General features: G+C 43.5%; 3 protein-coding genes across 4 annotated transcripts; 1 reads left to right on the top strand and 2 right to left on the bottom strand.

The window, feature by feature from the left end:
* Nucleotides 1-1128: 1128 nt before the first annotated feature.
* LOC135526361 (serine protease 23-like) lies at nt 1129-7336 on the top strand. 2 transcript variants are annotated; one of them, XM_064954678.1, is made up of 2 exons: nt 1129-1582; nt 5134-7336. In XM_064954678.1, the coding sequence occupies exon 2, from the start codon at nt 5145-5147 to the stop codon at nt 6321-6323; it is 1179 nt and encodes a 392-aa protein (XP_064810750.1). In that variant the 5' UTR covers nt 1129-1582; nt 5134-5144; the 3' UTR covers nt 6324-7336. The 2 variants fall into 2 exon arrangements, with proteins under 2 accessions (XP_064810750.1, XP_064810751.1); XM_064954679.1 differs by lacking the exon at nt 1129-1582 and adding an exon at nt 1805-2122.
* Nucleotides 7337-7736: 400 nt separating this feature from the next.
* On the bottom strand, nt 7737-13011 carry LOC135526362 (cofilin-2-like). Its single transcript, XM_064954681.1, has 4 exons — nt 12903-13011; nt 9087-9397; nt 8879-8955; nt 7737-8676 (listed from the first exon to the last, which is right to left on the bottom strand). The coding sequence occupies exons 1-4, from the start codon at nt 12903-12905 to the stop codon at nt 8564-8566; spliced, it is 504 nt and encodes a 167-aa protein (XP_064810753.1). The 5' UTR covers nt 12906-13011; the 3' UTR covers nt 7737-8563.
* Nucleotides 13012-14218: 1207 nt separating this feature from the next.
* Nucleotides 14219-20397, bottom strand: LOC135526360 (atlastin-3-like). The gene is made up of 14 exons (XM_064954677.1): nt 20289-20397; nt 19007-19216; nt 18693-18830; nt 18441-18545; nt 18297-18347; nt 17659-17715; nt 17388-17480; nt 17123-17261; nt 16901-17028; nt 16758-16814; nt 16508-16579; nt 16203-16394; nt 15787-16026; nt 14219-15568 (listed from the first exon to the last, which is right to left on the bottom strand). The coding sequence occupies exons 2-14, from the start codon at nt 19208-19210 to the stop codon at nt 15509-15511; spliced, it is 1536 nt and encodes a 511-aa protein (XP_064810749.1). The 5' UTR covers nt 19211-19216; nt 20289-20397; the 3' UTR covers nt 14219-15508.
* Between the last annotated feature and the right edge of the window lie 322 nt (nt 20398-20719).

Here is a 20719-nt window from a genome sequence, read left to right as displayed (position 1 = left end):
CTTGTCTTCTCTGGACAAGCTTTTTTCCGGATGCCCCAAACAATCGGAAAGTGGATTCATCAGAGAAAATGACTTTACCCCAGTCCTCAGCAGTCCCTGATGTTTTTCCTGGAGAGAAGTGGCTTCTTTGCTGCCCTTCTTGACACCAGGCCATCCTCCAAAAGTCTTCACCTCACTGTGCGTGCAGATGCACTCACAGCTGCCTGCTGCCATTCCTGAGCAAGCTCTATACTGCTGGTGCCCCGATCCCGCAGCTGAATCAACTTTAAGAGACCGTCCTGGCGCTTGCTGGACTTTCTTGGGCACACTGAAGCCTTCTAAACAAAAATTGAACCTCTCTCCTTGAAGTTCTTGATGATGGTTGATTTAGGTGCAATCTTACTGGCAGCAATATCCTCGCCTGTGAAGCCCTTTTTGTGCAAAACAATGATGAAGGCATGTGTTTCCTTGCAGGTAACCATGGTTGACAAAGGAAGAACAATGATTCCAAGCACCACCCTCCTTTTGAAGCTTCCAGTCAGTTATTCGAACTCAATCAGCATGACATAGTGATCTCCAGCCTTGTCCTCATCAACACCTGTGTTAATGAGAGAACCACTGACATGATGTCAGCTGGTCCTTTTGTGGCAGGGCTGAAATGCAGTGGAAATGTTTTTTGGGGGGATTCAGTTCATTTGCATGGCAAAGAGGGACTTTGCAATTAATTACAATTCATCTGATCACTCTCCATAACATTCTGGAGTATATGCAAATTGCCATCATATAAACTGAGGCGGTAGACTTTGTGAAAATTAATATTTGTGTCATTCTCAAAACTTTTGGCCACAACTGTACATTATAGGCTGCTTAATAAGTCGATGTATGTTGCTTTTTTTGCAACTGTATCAGGGACTAAGAATTTTAAGAGCCTTTTGCAATTTGTATTTTTCAGCATCTCTTCGGCTCTAAATGACAGATGGCATTTGATATAGCCTCAGTCTATTCACATTTGATTCACTCCCCAACCCTAATGCCAAGGTCTACTCCTGACAGGAGAAACATGTTAACAGTTTCACTTGGACTGTTTGCAGCTGGAGGACACAATGATCTTGACTTGAAGGCTTCAGAATGTTTCGTCGGTGCTCTGTCAGTACCCATCTTCTCTCACCATCCTAAAAGCAGATTTGTCCAGTTGAGACATGTTACGTTTTTTTGTGTACAGCAGGGGCGCTAGGACCGTGAGGGAGAGCGCCTCTAAATGCATTTTCAGTAACATTTTCAGACAGTTATTTGTAAGCGCGTTTGAGCCGGATAGCAGTTGAAGCGACTCACACGGACGGACAGTCACTTTGAGTAGGAATGAATATAAGCCAATAGTTGACTCTCATCAATAAACTTTGCTTTGACCGAATTGATTAGGACACGTTATCAAAGTGGGGACTCGCTCTCTGCGGGACTGTGAAGAGAGAGAGAGAAAGAAAGAGATAGATACCTGTCACACTGAAGCGATGGGAGAAATCTGGAGAATTGATATGCCCGATATTTTTGAAGGGGGCGAAAACGTGAATTGGATTTAAACACAGACTAACCTTTTAACAAAAAGGTACAGTATGACATTTATTGTCATTCTAAATAGCCTAATAATTTGTTAATCGTTATTTTGAATATAGTTATAGCTGGTTTGTCACCAGGAGGCTACATTGTAAACATCACTTTTTTTAGCCTGGGAAATGTTTTGCAAAGTAACTAATATTGTTGCTCCACTACTGTAAGAGAACGTTTCATAGCTAAACATGTACTTTTGCCAAAGTCAACTCCCCCCCCCCCCCCCCCCCCGCATTTTTCAGTGAGTTGAGTATACTGCCTCCCACCCAGCACTATTCCCCTGTATTGGTGCAACTCAATAGTGACAAGGCAAGGTAAACATCATCTGTTGTCTTTGGGGTCTAACAACAACCCAACGAGTGGACATGGCACAGTACTACATTCACTCATGATGAATGTGGTTGGTGAATGACAAAAGACCCAGTGAGGGGGTTTTCAGGACAAAGCTCTGGCCCTGGGAAGCAGGTTGTTCTCAGAATTCCAGAGCCTTCACTCAAGGGTCAAAGATGAGATGAAGAATGCCGACAACAGCTTTCAGGTGTACATATATCCATTATTCGAATGTTTATGTGCTTAGTAGCTTATATATATGCATTGGTGCTTGTTAGCCTCTCAGGATCCCTCAGAGGGCTATTTGTATTTGTATTTATTATGGACCCCCATTAGCTGCTGTCAAGGCAGAGCTACTCTTCCTGTGGTCCAGCAAAACTTTGTGACATCAGCTGATGTAAAATGGGCTTTATAAATACATTTGATTGATTGATTGATTGATTAAGGAAGTTATACCATTTTAAAAACATTACAATATATTCACAAAAGATTTCACAACACATTAAGTGGGTGCCCTCAGACCACTACTCTACTACCACATATCTAGAACACAAAATCCATGTGTATGTGTGTATAGTGCGTATGTCGTGTGTTTATGCATGTCTGTGCCTCTGTTTGTGTCTCTTCACAGTCCCCGTTGTTCTGTAAGGTGTATTTTAATCTTGTTTTTTAAATCTAATTTTACTGTTTGTATGAGTTACTTAATGTGGAATAGAGTTCCGTGTAGTCATGGATTTATGTAGCACTAGTATAGTACCCTCTGAAAGGGCTTTAATCATCACATTGCTTGTCAGAAATGGGATCTATATGGAAATGGGGAAGGTCGTTCCATTCAAATTGCCAAATGAAATTGACTGGAATTTAACTGTATTTGAAATGACTGATGCAATGTGCTGACAGATTTAGTGGTGGTCCAGTGCCTTAGAGAGGAGTCAAAAAGGCTGTTGGGCTGTTTGGCTCTACAATGTGTTAGAGCCAGAAGATCTTTCTAATGTGGGGATCAGTTTACTGTTCTGTACTTTGGGACTTAAAATGGAGGGCCACCCAAATCAAAATCACCCTCCGCAGATTATTGGAAAATGGAATAAAGACTCACCATGATATTTCTTGACGTATATTATCCATTACTTTGGGTCCCTCATCAAATGCTTGCTGATTATAGGTTAGTGTGGTTAGATGTGTGATTCTACTTGATATTCTATCCCTTTTCCACAATTAAAGCTAATCTGTCTCAGACCATGGAAACTATAAAGGTTACAGTCTATACAGACTTTAATGGCCTTAGAAGTCGACACTCATGTTAAGTCCTCTCTGACATGTTTGTAAAAATCCCAATAAAAGATGGCTAAATGTAGATGTTTGATGTGTAGGGGATTAGAGACCAGGGGTGTGTGGTGACTGCTGTTTTTGATTGCATAGCAGTGTAGGTCAGTAACCCCTAAAATGGAGTCCCTTGGCTGCATCTATTCAAGACATGAGCACCTTTGAGTAACTGTATCTTCTCTGTCTACACTATGATGATACAGTTGTGTGGTGGGAATTGCCCGTTTTCGCCTCCACCCTTCCCCTGCCTCTCTTTGTATGCCAATGCCTATTGTTCCACTTTTTTTTGCCCCCTTTTCTCCCCAATTTTGTGGTATCCAATTGTTAGTAATTACTATCTTGTCTCATCGCTACAACTCTCGTACGGGCTCGGGAGAGACGAAGGTCGAAAGCCATGCGTCATCCGAAACACAACCCAACCAAGCCGAACTGCTTCTTAACACAGCGCCAACCCTTAAGCCAGCCGCACCAATTCGGAGGAAACACCGTGCACCTGGCCACCTTGGTTAGTGCGCACTGTGCCCCGCCCGCCACAGGAGTCTCTGGTGCGCGATGAGACAAGGACATCCCTACCGGCCAAACCCTCCCGAACCCGGACGCTAGGCCAATTGTGTGTCGTCCCACGGACGGCAGAGCCTGGGCGCGAACCCAGAGTCTCTGGTGGCACAGCTAGCGTTGAATTATTCCACTTTTATGCTCCACTAATACCTGGCACGAACCTGGGAGGGGATCAGAGCCCAGGGTGTGGCGACTGCTGTTTTTGACTGCATAGCAGTATAGGCCAGAGTGTGTCCTGATCTTGTCCGTTTACACTTATAAGATCTGATCAAAATCAGTTCACAATGCGTCTTTTAATCGTTTACGCCTATCTGAAAATGTGGGCATAATATGAATGTGGACATTATCTGGACACAGGATGCATGTTAGCACCAGGTATAAACGGCTCTTGAGACACCTGCTCTCTTCCAGGCCACTAGAACCTGAGGGTCCATAGTTTTCCTACCTATCGAGTTCCCCCTGGACCCTCTGAGCCTGCCTACGACACTCATACATAGAAAGGTAGTTAATGTTTGACGGCAGACACCACCTTGCCCCAGAGCCTTATCATAAATATAATTTGAGACGCCCTTCTCTTTCCGCAGAGCAAGCTGGAATGCACGTCCCCTCCCGTTCAGTCCGCCTATCCTCCCACTCATATACAACACGGTAGCCAAGATTCAAAACATTATGATACAAATTAATTTGCAGACAAATAAACGGTGCAACGATAAGCAGTGTCCTAACTCAACGACCAATATCCAATGTGTGTCCCAACAGCCACTTTCCTTATGTACTCTTATCTTGTGTACATAACCAGATGGCTCGTATAACAAACCTCTCTTTGAGCACTAAGACCACCAGCAGAACTGACATTTTAATGCTTGTCATACCCTTGATGCATGGTTTAAAATGACATTTTCTGAATAGCCCACAGTATAGGCAGGAACAAGAGCTGCATTGTAACCTATTCAAAGAAATGAAAATTCAGACCTGCATTGCAACATGAGCCTGCATTAGCTGATCCCGCGTGTATGGGCTCTGAGCGAGGGGATTTGGAAGCCATGTGTCAGACTGAGAGTGGACTGGTTTTATGGGGGATTATGGTTGAGAGTGTGAATGATGTACTTAAACTGGGGAGACAAGCCAGTAAAGCCAGTGTTCTCCACACCGTTGTGTTTCATTAGTGATGATCTGTTTTTAAGAGTCTTTAATCAAACAAGGTTTCTGCAAAGTCCATGACATTCCTAGTTCATCTATACCCTACTGTTCCTCACAGATAAGTAGATTCCTTTTTTTGTGTCTTTTGTCTATTGTTGTGGAGCGTACATTAAATGTTTTATATGTTTTTCATTTCAGTGTTTTGCTCAATGACCATGTATCCACATCTAAACTCTGGCCTGGCTCATCTCTCCATCTTAGTCCTGCTCCTCTCACTCCTCCTCCCCCTCTCTCTGCCATCTCGAGCCCCCCCTCACCAACACCCCGTCCACCTCCCCTCACTGGTGCCCCATGCACCCCTGCCCCTCTCCCGCTCTCGCTTCAGTTCCCAGACTCAACTGGACTTCACCACTCACTGCAATGCCAGCTGTTACCACAAAGGAGAGCAAGAGAGCAGGCGAGAGCACCTGACTGAGCAGCTGGCATTCGAGACGCTCTATGCAGACGGTTCTCGTACCCTCACCACTGTGGATGTGGCGGATGAGGATAATTATGAGGGCACCATCAGTCCTGCCATTCAACCTCCACTAACAAGAGGACATAGAGTTACCAGTAGGCACAGGCGTCAGAAAAGACAGATCTACGGGGCTGATGGGCGCTTCAACATACGCGGTGACCACTTCCTGTTGGACTACCCATTCTCCACAGCTGTGAGGATCTCCACCGGCTGCACTGGGGTCCTAGTGTCTCGACTCCATGTCCTGACCGCCGCCCACTGTGTGCATGATGGGAAGGACTATGTCAAGGGAGCCCGTAAACTGAGGGTAGGCTTCCTGACTCCTCCGTACATCAACGGCACCAAGCCCAGCCAGACCCCCACCAAGAAGCCCCTGGTGCGCTGGGTCCGGGTCAAACGCACCCGTGTCCCAAAGGGCTGGATCCAGGGCCCCCAAGAGGTCAGCATGGACTTTGACTACGCCCTCTTGGAGCTGCGCTGGCCTCACCGCCGGCCCTTCATGCGTCTGTCTGTGGCTCCCTCCTCTGACGACCTGGCAGGGAAACGCATCCACTTCTCTGGGTTTGACAGTGACAGGCCTGGGGAGCTGGTCTACCGCTTCTGTCCTGTGGAGGACGAGTCTAACGACCTGATCTACCAGCACTGTGATGCCCGGCCGGGGGCCAGCGGCTCGGGGGTGTACGGCCGCGTGTGGGACACGGCTCTGGAACGCTGGGAGAGGAAAGTCATCGGCATTTTCTCTGGACACCAGTGGCTGGAGATTGATGGGGAGAACCGTGACTACAACGTGGCTGTGAGATTCACCCCGCTGAAGTTTGCCCAGATCTGTTACTGGGTGCATGGGAACCGAGTGGACTGTAGTCAGGACTGAGAGAAGGGGAGGGGGGATGGCCTATAAAAAAGAGGCTATGAAGTCCATGACAGATAACTATTTAAAGTACAAAATCCTTTAAAGGAGATGTGGAGAGGAAATTACTCCCCAACTCAGTTTTTAAAAGGGTAAGAGTGAAACTGGATTTAATCCTAATAAAACATCTACAATACTATCGAAGAAAACAGGACTGCTAAACCTTCATGCACCGTAACAGGTTTCCCTTGGAGGTGTTAACCACTGTGACTAGGAGCCTTGCTGTTTTATAACTATGGTAGCAGCCATTAACTTTATACTTTGGAATAGTATTGAACAGCTTTAGCCAAAGGAGCAACTATTGGCACATTTATTTTTTAGATATCATACTCTCCATAATACTGTGGCTGCATGTTTTCAACATTTAGGATCAAATGTGCGGGTGTGGAGTTGATTTTACAAAGAGATGTGGGGAGGGGACGGCTTATTTGTTTAGGTAACATCACTTAAGGATGTGACTGATTTTGGAAAGTACAGGGACTTCTCATTCTGGGTTAGAAAGACACCTGTAAAATATATACACTCGGCCCCAATGGCCCAGAGGCATATCTAGCCACATTGACAAGATACGGCGCCTCAATACACCAAACATGTCCAAAAGGGTCAAAGGTATCAATGGTGAAATCCACAAAAGTCAGACTCTGAAAACCTAAGGGAGTTTCTTACTCAATGCTGGCAGCATAAACTACTTGCTTTCAAGCGGGTTAGGGGGTGAAAAATCAGAATGTTGATATTTTTTGTAAATGCCTATTTTAATACATCATTTATAGTTTATCATTAATGCTTGTCAGTTATGGAAACCAACAGGTATACAAAAAATGAGTTGCTACTGTAAAATGGAATCCACTTTTTGGAGTTAGAGTGCCCTCATGTGGTCAGTATGTAAACATTTAGGATACATGATGCCATTGGTCTTTAATTTTTTCAATTTGACAGTTTATGACAATAAAACTCAATCAAGCGGATGTTGAATGGTATACATTGCACAGAAGACCAAGTTAACCAATTTCAAATTGAAGTATCACTAACTTCTCAGTGTAAGCAGGTTCCTGAACCAACCAAACATTTAATAGATCAACGAAGTGACAATTTATTCAGATATTACCCAGACACTTAACAGTGATTTACACAGGAAGCCCATTCCGATCTTTCAACCAATTATTGGCCAAATATTCTCTCGCTGGCCAAAGAGACCAATAATTAGGCAAAAGATCAGAATTGGGCTGCTTGTGTAAAGGCAGCCAATAGGATATCAATATTTTTGCATAAAACACTCAGACATCCACATCTTCCAATTGGACAGGCTAGATTATCAACCATATTAGCTTGTCATTCCTCAAATCACACAAGCTAGACAAAAAAAAGCAGAGTACAAAGTCAGTTTAGTGCCTTTTTATTAGAGATAAGGAGACGATACAAAACATCCACCATTCAATACCAGTCTAAATTCTGAACACAGGCTGTTCAAATAAGTCGCCCCCGTCTTACCTTCACACTTCTAAACCCACCAGATCCTGTTGTATAAGGAATGTGTTATATTACTACATCAATGCCATGGTTTATTTATTTTAACTCAGAACTGGAAATAAAAATAACTGGACTCACTTAAAAAGTTGTGTAATTTGCATGTTCAACCCCCCCAACCCCCAAATGAACCGTGCTCCCCCGGAGAACGTCGACGCGTCACATGCAATCGATCAAGCATTAATGGTCTTGTACTACACCTAGTCTCAACTACACACACTTACAAAACTTATCTAGAAGTTTGGCAAAAAGGTAGTTGTATAATTAAGAACAGTATCTTGCTGGAGCCAAGTTGGAATTGTAACAGTTGTTGCCCTGTCCCTTTTCTCTGCGATCGTCATTCTAGCGGAATCCAGACAGAACAAAACCATGTCCTCAAACATTTACATATTTAGTCTTCATAATCATCATCCTTCATCAATTTTGTATTTTTTTTTATTGATCTTTTTATTGCTTTTTTTTAGTGTGCGTTTTGTTCGTGTTCATTATGTCGTGTGAACTGGAATGACAGGCTGCATTTGTGGAATTTGAAAACTGTCACTTTCACCCCCCCTCAACACCCCTCCCCCCAACAGTCCCACAAATGATCCTGGTCCCACTTTGCCCCTCCTCCCAACCATATTGGAATGAACAGCCAACCCCTTCAGATGTCTGGCTTCAGTAGAAGCCTGGAGCTAAATTTATAGAGGGCTTCCTTCCAGGGTGATTACCGATGAGCCTCCAAGCTTGTCGGCAAGGGTGCGCCGGTCCTTGATGTCTTCCAAACCGTTCACTTGCCACTCGTGCTTGATACCTGAAACGGAGGGAAAATGTAGCTTCACATAGGACACGCTGCATATTAACCCCCCCCCCCCCCAAGAAAATATGTATAAAAATATGTATATGTATAATTCAATTACAGAGCTATAGGGTTGTGCAAGAGACGCCATTTAATTTGAAGAGAGCCCACAGAGCCCAAAAGTTCAATTACGTCTGCAACTGTCAGTGCTTCTCACCTGTGAACTTCTTCTTGATGGCATCCTTTGAGCTGGCGTAGATCATCTTGCTCTTCAGGGGAGCGCCATCTGGGGCCCTATGAGGGAGGGGTAATGGTTTAACCATTGTCCCGAGTGTTGAAGCCAAGTGACACCATAGCAGAAAATGTACGATGCCCCCCTCAGCCTACACCCAAGTCTAGCCAAGCCCCCCTCTCTCATTCCTCACCAGAAGATGAAGACCAGGTCCTCTTTCTTGGTCTCCTTGGTCTCGTAGGTGGCATCGTAGAGGGCGTAACGGCAGTCATCTGGGGGCAGCATCTTGACGAAGTGCAGGTAGGGGTCCTGGACCGTGACACCCACGTCTCCGGTCAGGATCTCTTGGCCCTCCTCCAGGATGATGTGCTTCTTGTCCTCGCTCAGGCAGAACAGCACCGCCTTCTTCCTCTTCTTCTTCTCATCCTCGTTCGCCTGTGCCTTACGCACTTTCATCTCGTTGAAGACTGTGATAACGTCATCTGTTACTGTCACTCCGGAAGCCTGCGCAGAGAGGGACAGAGAGAGGTCAGTGAGAGTAGTCATATACATCTGCCTTGGACTTCTCACATTGCAGGAACGCACCCTTCAAGGACGGCTGATAAAGGGAATCAATAGGGAGGTAGATGCACAATGACTAGCATTTATGAACAAGCGGCCATTAGTCCTATGGGTGTGGGGCACCATAAGCCAGATTGCAATCCTACGGTTTCTATGACCTCTACCCACATGATCAGTCAAGAAATGGCGACTATACAAGTCCCCAACCATGGCACGGACCAGAAAAGCATGATGGCATGCATGGCATTCAGAATAAGGCACAGTGTTTAACCCTTTTTCCAAACTTGGACACAATCTAGAGAACCCACACTAAAATCTCTGAGTAAGGGATACCTGTAGCTGTGAGGGGGACAGATGAATGTTGGTCTGTCTGGTGTACCTTTGTAAATAAAGTAACATGCCAAAGGTGCATTGATAGATTGCCACTGCCTGATAAGGGCCAGTAACAGGTGTCTCTGAAAAAAGGGCAGATAAAACCAGGTTACACAAGGAGGGGTTTTCCCTCCTACTATAAACGTGTACAGTATGTGAGAGGCAGCCATGCCACGTAAGTAACTGCTTTAAAAATAGCGATGGGAGTGAAGGTGGGGACGGGAATTAAGCCTTAGAATGTGTGGGTCGGTCACAGACAATGGATCCTCTGTGGGGGAAAAATAAATAGGCCACATCCGAGTCACAACAGCCCTATAAACCTTGCTCCGGTTTTCTGATTTCCATTAGGGCATTTTACCCAACAAATATCACATCAACCCATGCAGGAACCGGCCAAAGGATGTTACCAAGTGTCAAAACATCCCTCCGCCTGGCAGGTTTTGGCCAATCCCTTCATCAGCCTTCTGCCAAATCAGGTAGACTAGACACTTTTCACCAAGTAAAGCCACATCCATACAACAGAGGCGGCCTTCATTAAAAATGTCCTCCTGGCTTGAGAGTGGCATCCATGCCTTCCAGAGCCCTGCCACTGTAGTGACCCACTGTGAAGTAATTTGTGTGTGAAGGGTGTGGGCCTGTTTGCTCTGGGTGTGAGGATGGTCAGGACCTGCGAGAGACCACACTGGGCTCAGGACCTAATCACCTAGTGGTGAGTTTAGATCCAAACATCTGGATTAGAGACATCCTCAACAGGAGGGAAAAGACATTGCAAGAGTATTAGAAGTACTGCCGGGGAAAGACTATTTCCAGGGCAATCATTTTTTTCTAGGAAGAGCAAGGCACCACTACCAAGGGTGAAGCAGCCAGAGTGTTTGAAGAGAAGCCAACTGCCATGCAGCTCCACTTAATCCTACCAATCTTCCAAAACAATTAGCACTCCTGCTACTATTCTGAGATCTCTTCAGACAATGCATGTTTCTTCACACTGCAGCAAGCCACAAAACAGACTAAAGTGCTGACTGGGGATAACTGTATGAAAAGACAAATACCCAGAAGCCGGTGGAGATTATACCCTTTTAGTCCCTCCACGCAGAAAGCATATTATTTTCAGAGCAAAAGAGATCCCTTTCTTCCTGCCATAAAATACCACAGAATGTTGCCAAAAGTTAAGGTTCAAGTAACAGCATATGATAAGAAGATAATGTCAGGTTCGTGACTACAAAGGTAGTTCTCCAGACGGACTGTCAATTGAGGCAGTGAAAAGGGACAATAATTTTATTCCAATTCACTTGAAATCAAGTAAACAAATCTAAAATAATCCTTCACCAAGTAGCTGTTATCAACAAGAAATGACTTCAATCATTTTACTTCGTTTGTCCTGCGTCTGTCCAACTGCACCCATAATAGGGCACTGAAGACTACTGTGGGCTCCTCGGAATAGCTGGGACAGAACCAGCACGTCCTTCAGCCTAGCCCTTGGACCCAGCCAGCTCACTACTCGGCAGGAACAGGGGCCAATCGTGTCCAACAGTGACCATTCATTCATCATATACACAATAGAACCAAAGCATTGATGTCATGTTGTAATACATTATTCACATGATCAAGAAAGGCACATAAGGGACTCACAAATGAACAGTGGGAAAGTGGGAAAATATAATCTCTAATCAGTCGACTAAATTGAAAGTAATCGACATCCCACTCCACAATCAGTCAGATTCACCAAATTAAGAACATAATTTAATACCATGCGGAAAGCATGACAATAGAACACAGAATTTGTGCTTTTGGACAAACATGTTGATAATTCGAATAGTTTATTCAGGGTTAAGCCTAGGTACGTTGAGTGAGACCCGGGTGCGTGCCACACAAACATTTGACGGATTGTTTATTGCGTATGCTACAGTAGATTTGGTCGTTCCAAGCATCCCGGCACTTCGTTCCGTAGAAACCAGGAAGAACGTCGTGGGAAACGCTTGCAAAACCTTTAGCGTTAGCTCGTGGAATAACGGTGTCATCCCTAACAATTTTTCACCTTCGCCTGACTGTTATAACGTTACCAATCACTAAATACAAAAAGTTCCTCAGGATAGACATGTAATAGCCAACGTTAGTTGCCTACTGTTTACAATAGAGAAAAGGTTCAAAAATGTTCTTTGCACCAAAAACCAGGGTGGGGCCATGAATGCAGTGATGGCACATGTGCACTATATAAGGCAAAACGATATCGAGAAAATACCAGACCGCTAACGCGATTATTTTCACACGTTGTAAACAGAAGTCCCATCCATAATTTAAGCTAACGTTGGTCAATTGTCATGGCACCTACGCAAGTTAGTTTGTTAGTTAATAAAAACAGAAGGGGTTCGTGCGACTGGCGGAGACAAAGGAGGTGGAAATCAAATTAGCTAGTTAGCTACATGTTAGCTTGCTAAATGGCTAGTTAGCTATGTGTAGGCACAGAAAATACACTCAGTTAGCCATGCTAAACTAGCCTTTAGTACCGGCAAATACAAGGCCAGAGTGCTAGATAGCTGGCAAATTCGAGGGGGTGGCGGGGGCGAGTAGTACTGGGCCGTAAATAGATAAGTCACTTATCACCGAATATGCTACTTGCAACTCGGTGCTTACAGTGCTAGACTGGGCATTAGGCCTTAGTGACGGGAGATTGGGTGATGGAGAAAATGGCGCCAGGCAGTTTTTGGGTAGTTTTCTTTCCATACAAAACACGTCCTATGCTAGGCGATAATAACGTCAAGAGACAAGCAAACATTTGCATAAAACATGCTTTTATGAGTTAGGGACAGTCACCTGATTGATTCAAAAACACTTTAAAAAGAATTTACAACCATCCAAGATTCAATTTTCAACTAGGAAACGTTCCAGAACACAAGCATAGCAGTCACAGCTGACCCGACAATCTGATGATGCTGTCGGTTTCATCTCAAAATGAACTCGCTGTTCCCTAGCTAAAATACATTGCATCAACAAAGAAAGCGAAAACACAGTAATGATATTTGTGTTATATATATTTTAAATTATATACCACATAGCTAGTTGTTAAATGTAAACGTACCATCGCTGTTTGAATTGATCGGCGTCTGGTTAGAAATTGAATGAGCTGTGATGCAGTGTCGATCTCGCACACACTTGATGCAGCACGTGAACGCGCTTAGCTGCGCGTGATTGATGCCGGGATGAGAAGCGCGAGCATCTCCAGGAAAGAGTGGTCGTTAGCTTTAACATGGAGCATGGTGGGATTAGAAATGATAATTTTTTGCCAAACGTTTAATGTTTGTCCAAATCAAAAATAACATGTGAACAAATAAACAACATTTATATAAAATAGAAGTCCATTTTCATTTTTTAAATGAAATTAGAATTGCACGGATGCGAGGATGAGTATCCCTTAATTCTCAAAAGATGCTGCATGCTGTTGCTTTTATGCCTGAGGCCGGCCACTGACATTCACTTGAAAAAATATTTTTGGGAAAACATTCGCCCTGCATCACAGTGATTCTATGAGTACAATATAAGACTATGGACACGTATGCTATTCAGATACGAGAATAATTATTTATCATAGTGTAGGATCCATAATAACTCAGTATTCGGTCTCATTTGCTCTTTCTGGCCTCACCACACCCCCTCTACAAGGATTGTTGAACTCACTTCCAAATATGGAAGCGAATGGTGGCGGCGGCAGTGCACGCGCTTCGGTTCAACAAGGCAGCCCGCGACGCCTATCACCATATAAGGAAACAAGGACATGATTTTCGCTATAGCAAATTTCACTGCGCAGTACATACTGGTGGGAGCAGCATTGTGGAGCATAGAAAAGAGTGACAGCAAGAGGGGGGAAGTAGGAGGGACAAAGACAAAATAAAAAGAGGGAACGGCTCCGCCACTGGAGTATGAATGGATAATAACCCCTTTTCATTCGGTTACAACGAAGCAGTGTACAACACAAAAACCTGTCCTTTGGCACGCCCACCCTATGAATTAATTCCATAACCCTGCTTGATGCCAACTAACAGTAAGGGGTGATTGATTCATCATCATTAAAAGACTGCAATAAGATTGCTAATATCAATAATGTCATCAACCATCTGTAGGCCTATATCCATTCCATACTGACCCTATCAGTAAAAGGAACACCAGAATAATTTAATGAAAAATGTTTTTGGCTTGACATAGGTATATATATTCAATTTATAGTGAAATAGGTATATGAACTAGTCAAGAACTCAACCAAACTTACAGGTCTTTTGCATTTTATTTGGCTTGAGCAATACTTATTCTAAAAATTGTAAATAAAAACATAGTTACCAAGGCCACAAAACAATATTGCAAAAGATGATTTAAAAAAAAAAGCAATGAATTTCATGCATCTACTGTAATGTATATTTTTATTTGTTGAATGAGTTAAAAAGTAACAGTACAGAGAGGAGGGAGAGTGCAATAGTAAATGCGGAAAACGCCTCCAATTGTTTGCCTCAACAATGGAATGGAACACAGACATGGAATGTGCAAAAAGAAAGTCAGAGACAATACAACTTTTAGAACTATGTATAATTATCTGGATTCTGAGGACAAGCAAGGTCTTTTGCCTTTCATTGTACCCCTATGCTTATGGGTAATTCTTTGGCTGACAGGTGAACAAGGGCCTCATATTACCCATCAATTGTTTACACACAAACCAGTTAACATAATCCAGATTTTTTTTTAAGTTCTCAAATGATCACAATCTAATTTCAAGTGATCCTCTGTATAGCGAAATCTTACATATAACATCTTTGGAGCATTCATTCATCAAGTAAGTGCCACTTAACTAACGTTTCTCAACCAACCATTCAATTTCAGAAGTAACGCAAGACATTTTTGGTCAAGTTACAAGGGAGAAGTGGTGCCTCTAAAGTGGGCTTGTAAAAACATAAAATGAGAGCTATTACAGTCGGATTCCAAGCCTGGAATAAAACACAAAAGCAAAACAGTACAACAACAAGGAATCCCTGACATGGATAAGGGGAAGCAAATAAGGAGCATGCTGCAAAACTGGGAATGGGATGGAATGTGCACAAGGCCACAGAGAGGTACAAAGAGACCAGCATACAGTCAAGAAGATCTGGCTACATGTATACCCCATTACAGCACAGCAGAGGTAAATTCCATCTGGAGGATAAATTGCTCAAGTCTAATTTGACTTCCTCCACGCCAGCCTCTTAGTAATAAGCATTGGTCACAAAGGATACATAGATTATGATGCATTGAAATCCATGGCATGTCCAATAACAATGCATTACTTGGGTCTAGGGTGTCTAAGTAAACATCACTGGGTTGTCTTTACAGACAAGGAGTGTGCGAATGGCAGTGTCAGTCAGTGTTAAAAACAGGTCCAGAGGATTAAACAACCCCATGGGTATGAGATAATGCACCTTTGCCGCAGATACTCTGTAAGACTATGGTCTCATCTTGATGTAGATAGAGTGATGTAGTGTAAAATTGTGCGATTGAAAAGATGCTGGTGTATGTGCATTATGTTGACCTCCCACTGCCATTGTAATCATGTGTTGGTGTTGTAACTGCACCTTGTCAGTGCTATATGTCGGTTCCATGTGATAGCATGGTAAGGCTTTAGTGCTGGGATGTGTGCGTGTTGTATTGCAATGAGAAAGAGGCCATCTAGCTGGATTTCTTCATCTTAGCCACCGCTGGCCTCGACTTATTCAACACCACAGTGGCCTGAAAGAAAAGGACATAATTAAATTGCATTGAATGAAACATTTAAATAAGGGTACGTGAATTACTTCTAAGGACATTTTGATTCTTACCAAAAGTTCACAAACAACTATGCTTAGCTATAATTATTTTTTACAGTCTAACGGCATACTCGGTGCACCAACTGTAATGGGCCTTGTCTCATATCTCACCCACACCTACAATTCAAAAGATGTTCTCACCTGCTGCAGTATGACACCTGCCGTCTGGTCGATGGCTCCCCCCAGCCCCCGGTATTTTCCCGAATAGCGTATGAAGGCCCAGGTGAGCATGGCGACCATGGCCAGGCCCAAGACACAGTCACATGCAAAAGCAATGGTAGCCAGGCCGATGAAGAGCAATAGCCCTGACAGCACGTACAGGAAGCACACAAGGACAAACAGCACTGCAGGCGTCCGGAATGCAGTGAAGACATTCTTTGACTTTCAAAGAGAAATAAAATAAAATATTAATCAAAATGTTTATCTGTAATCTGAACTTCATTAATTCTACCTTTTATGTATCCACAGTAAATTTAAAATGGAAAATAAAATCTTTACTGACAAAAATGGATCTGGTGCCAAGTGATACCACTGGGTTGTGAGTCAGTCTCTCTTACCTCATTGTGCTTTCTGAAAGACTGCCACAGCTCTACCAACTCGGCCTCAAGCTGGTCTTGGTAGCGGTCACAGAACTCCTGTCCTCCCATCTTCTTAGTGGAGGAGAAGACATGGAGGGACTCCTGGAGGAAGAAGTGGTGCTTCTCCTCCAGAGAGGCAGGAGCCACATAGGGAAGGTCTCCCCCGCAGACCTTTAGGACAATAGAGAGATTAATACAGAATGCAAGGCCTTAAGAGTAAAGAGGAATTTTTCTTTCAGATGAAAAAATGCACATAGATTTCTTTGCCAAGAACACAAACCCACCTTCTCCATGTTCTTGTAATACTGGTCTTTGGCTGCCGCCACGGCTGCCAGGTTGTTGGCCTCTGCTGTGGCCTTGTGTGAGAGAGATGCAATGTACATTTACTGGCAGTGGACTAGTGACATTCAACAAAACCTCAAGACTTAAGAACCTCAAATATGAACTTGTCTGTTTAAAGAGCAATACAGCATTTACATTATATCTCTCAAAGAGGTGTAAATGCTGAAAACTAAGTGATAAATGAGTGTGTACCAGCAGCATGGACTTTGGGTGTGGTAGGTCTTCACCCTGGTAGATCTTGATGTATGCCTGAAATCAAACATTCCACTGTCAAACACAACAATGATACAAACCTTGCAGTCAGGAACCTCAGAGGGCTAAAAACACAGTCTCACCTTGAAGAACTCCAGGAGGCCCCTGCAGGTGACTTTGTTGCCGTTGATCTCTTTCTCAGCCAGGTTGTCTGGATGCAGCAGTGTGGGGATGAGGTTGCGTAGCTCCTCTTTAAACTCTGGAGCCACATCTGACACAGGTTTGAAACCGATTAAGTTCCTTCCTCAGACACTCAGGTGGATATCATTAGATGGATTAACAAGATGGACAAGGAGCAACCATACCACTAAGCTGGCCCTTGAAAGCGGGGCTGGTGGCCACCTTCAACCCAGGATGTGGTAGCAGGAAACAGTTGATGGAGGTGAAGCAGGAATGAATGTGTTCCCTCACTGTCTGTAGTTCCTCATGCTGGGTCTCTTTCACCTGCACAACATCACAAATACTGGTTACTATCACCAATGCACACTTAAACCTGGCAAAATGTACTCTCTCATCTTACACAGTGCAGCACCAACAACATTAAATGGTACCCTAAAAAGGGTCGAGTACCTGTAGACGTTTATCAAGGAACTCACTGCCTCCCTTCAGACCATATTTATATTCATAGGGAAAGCTCCAATCCCTGATTAGGAACATCAGAGACTGAGAAAATGGGAGAATGGAGCGACCAATTAAAAACAAGGCACATATAATAATGCACTTTTAGTTAGCAAATATTATACCCTAAGCAGCAAGCAAAGTCAAAAGGAACTTAAAGATGATTGGTCTAGATTCTTAATAACCAATTGCTTTGTATTTATAAGACTTTTGGTTCTCATACCTGAAATGGCTTCAGGAAGATTTCATCCATGGCGAGGCGTCCATACTCTGTGAACAGCTGGAAGAAGACAGAACATAAAGGATGTCCTTCATTATGCCGAGAAATCAAATAATAAATGACAAAAATGTACTTTAGGTACATTCAAATTCTGATTTTGAATGAGCATATTGATATCCAAAACCCATGTCAGGGTTTTTTAATTCCCTGATATTTCCATGCCTTTGGGGAGCAATGCTCTCAGGTTGTGGAACAGGTAGAACATGTTAGTCTGTCTGACAGCAGACCATGTGGCACAATGTGAGCTGTGTACACACTGTTGGGTCTGAATACCCTGTTTATTTTTTAACTCTCATTGAGTCCAACATTTACAGTAGTTTTAGAACTCAGTTTTGAGCAATCAAGCTGATTGAGTCCTCTTGCTGCTTGGATTTGAAAAACAAATAGTTGCAATGGAAGGTGGTGGGGCTGTAGGGCTGTGTGTGTGGGTGGGTGTTTCAGTGAGAGAGACCCAGAGAACCAACCACTGTAAGAGCACAGCCCCTTTCATTATCGGAACATTACAGTGTCTCCCGAGAATCGAGTTAGCAAGAGTCTGTCGTTTCAGCCAGGCAAACATGTTACTGCTGAGGAACACAGACCTGCAGCTGCTGCAGATCATCTTCCTGAATGTTCTGTGAGAGGTTGTAGATCTGCAAGAGAGAAACAATCACAACCATATTACATACATGTTTTTATAAAGTAACACCAATTACAACAAATTACATGAGTGCATAGTAGACCACCTGTATTGAGCTGGTCATGGTACTGAGGGCAAAGATTGTGGCACAATCTTTCACGGTGGATTGGTTGTCAAATGCACCCTGGGTGTCCATCAGTAATACTGCCACCTATCGAGGGCAGAAATCAATGCATCAATCAAATGCATAATACCAACACCAACATTACAATTTGCATACTTTTGTGTTCCAATGCACATATCAATTTCTTTGCACAATCATTCCAAGGAGCATAGTTTTGAACGTTGGAGTCAGTACCTCCATCCCATCACTCTTCTCCACCAGGAAGACCTCACTCCACAGCTGGATGCCGGTGGTCTCTGGCTCTGAGCCCCCCCTCCATTTAAACCCAGTCAGGGGCTCATCCTCCTGACCCAGCCACTCCTCACCATGCTTCTGGAGGAATACAGACATCGCTACACATTACTGACTGGTCAGCAGCCCTGGGATTAAGCCTGATATCAGGAAACAATTCACGTCACAGGGAAAGATGGTATGTGACATAAAACGAATGACATACTGAACTTTGAACCAAGTGTGGCTGTACATGTTCCATTTTCAGAAACACTGACCTTCCTGTACATGTAGCGGAGCATGAAGTCCAGAATGAAGCTCTTGCCTTTCCGGAAGGCCCCGGCCACCGAGAGCACCACCACATGTTTATCCCGAACCTCCGGTGCAAGCAGAACCCGTCCTAAAGCCTCTGTATCCAAGGCAAAGGAGTGATCTTTCTTGCACACTGTCACAATCTGGACTGGACCTGGCTCACTGCCCATCGCTCCCTGTGGGTGACGGGACAGACATGACATTTTGACTTATATGTAGGTACTTATCTGAGGCGTGAATTGTTTCATGTTATTGCCGGTTAGATGTAGGCCTGTCTCACATCAAGCTGATATCAACGCTGATGATACTGTATAACTACTGGGTGTTACAACTCTGGTAACTTATGCCATTATATTTGGACATGTCATCTCACTCCTTGTATAAACAATTCAAGCTCAAACTGAGGCCATGAAAGACAGAGTAGCATAGAAATGTTATTTCCCCCCCACGAGGAAAACCCAATGAGAAATTATTCATACAGAGATACTCTTTAACTCATTAGACAATGTTGGTCTATGTGCAGGACTGTATCTAAGTAATGTGTGATACATCAACCCTGCTGAGAGCTAATGCACGCTCCACATCCACGTGGAGATTCCTTTAGCCCTCTCAATGAGGCTCTTTGTTGCAGTGCTCCTAGCCACCCTTGCTGAAAGATGGGGAAAAGGCCAATAGGGCTATATCAATCAACACAACATTCCAATTCTTTACCTGGTTGGAAGCTACATCAATATCCCACCTTACTAGACATTCTTAGATCAGACTAAAATGAATGTGTTCACACACTATTACATTACTCCTGTCATAGACAAGATAGCCAATTAGCAATTATGACCGGTGCTCTGAAGGTGTGGTACCATGACTGTCTGACAGGCAGTGTACAGAGTAACAAAGGCATATGCATGACTGAAACAGGTTTCGCTTATCTGTGTAACTAGCTAACAGTACATAGAAAGGCCCAAACAATTTCACACTCCTTTTATACTACAACAGTTTATGCCTACTCTGAACCAATAACAATTTGATACATTGAGGGCATTAGTTGGCAAGTGAAATTATTCAGCAATCTAGCTAGTTGACACGGCATAGTACAATATTTTAGCTAACGTAACTGACCGCACGCTCAAATTAGCGATGCTTTTAGCTCGCCGAAAAAAGCAACGAGCTAACATAAACATTCTCACAATTGTTAACGACATTTTACTGTTCATGAACAGTCGTTATTTATTAACTGAAACACTGTTTTACCTTTGGTATCCCAAATGAGCGAATTTCACAGGAACACGCAAGATAGCTATGAGTCAGAAAAATAACAACACTGCAACCATGAAAACTTTCCAACTACGAATTGTCACTTCCGTGTCCGATCGCCTTGTAGTTTTAGTGTTGATCAATGGTGTAATCCAGAGAAGTAGTTCAACTACATTTACAAAGATCCTCCAGGCAATAACAGTTGCGCTAATGATGATGGCAAATGTAGTTTTATCGAAGTGCTACGAACGCGGAATATAAAGTGTGGTTATGCCATCAACACCACACCCAAAATCGACTTTCCTACATAGCTATGATTTTTTTCAACATGTTAATCTTGCGCTTTGGCTCTTGACATAATACCGAGAAGGACACAAATAAAAATGTGCATTTATTTCGGTTACTTGTTATTTCCAGTCAAATGTCTC

Source organism: Oncorhynchus masou, chromosome 32 (assembly GCF_036934945.1).
Source record: "Oncorhynchus masou masou isolate Uvic2021 chromosome 32, UVic_Omas_1.1, whole genome shotgun sequence".
Taxonomy (NCBI): Eukaryota; Metazoa; Chordata; class Actinopteri; order Salmoniformes; family Salmonidae; genus Oncorhynchus; species Oncorhynchus masou.
This window is presented reverse-complemented; position numbering and strand designations above follow the sequence as displayed.

What these genes read in the sequence shown, in the direction of transcription:
- LOC135526361 (XM_064954678.1), top strand. Translation starts at nt 5,145, where the DNA reads ATGACCATGTATCCACATCTAAACTCTGGCCTGGCTCATCTCTCCATC.
- LOC135526360 (XM_064954677.1), bottom strand. Translation starts at nt 19,210, where the DNA reads ATGGGCAGTGAGCCAGGTCCAGTCCAGATTGTGACAGTGTGCAAGAAA. An exon ending in GCCTCCTGGAGTTCTTCAAG is followed by an intron (nt 16,815 to 16,900) that starts GTGAGACTGTGT and finishes GTTTGATTTCAG; the next exon opens with GCATACATCAAGATCTACCA. An exon ending in CAGGTGTCATACTGCAGCAG is followed by an intron (nt 15,569 to 15,786) that starts GTGAGAACATCT and finishes CTTTTCTTTCAG; the next exon opens with GCCACTGTGGTGTTGAATAA.
- LOC135526362 (XM_064954681.1), bottom strand. An exon ending in GACCTGGTCTTCATCTTCTG is followed by an intron (nt 8,956 to 9,086) that starts GTGAGGAATGAG and finishes CCTCCCTCATAG; the next exon opens with GGCCCCAGATGGCGCTCCCC. An exon ending in CATCAAGAAGAAGTTCACAG is followed by an intron (nt 8,677 to 8,878) that starts GTGAGAAGCACT and finishes CCTCCGTTTCAG; the next exon opens with GTATCAAGCACGAGTGGCAA.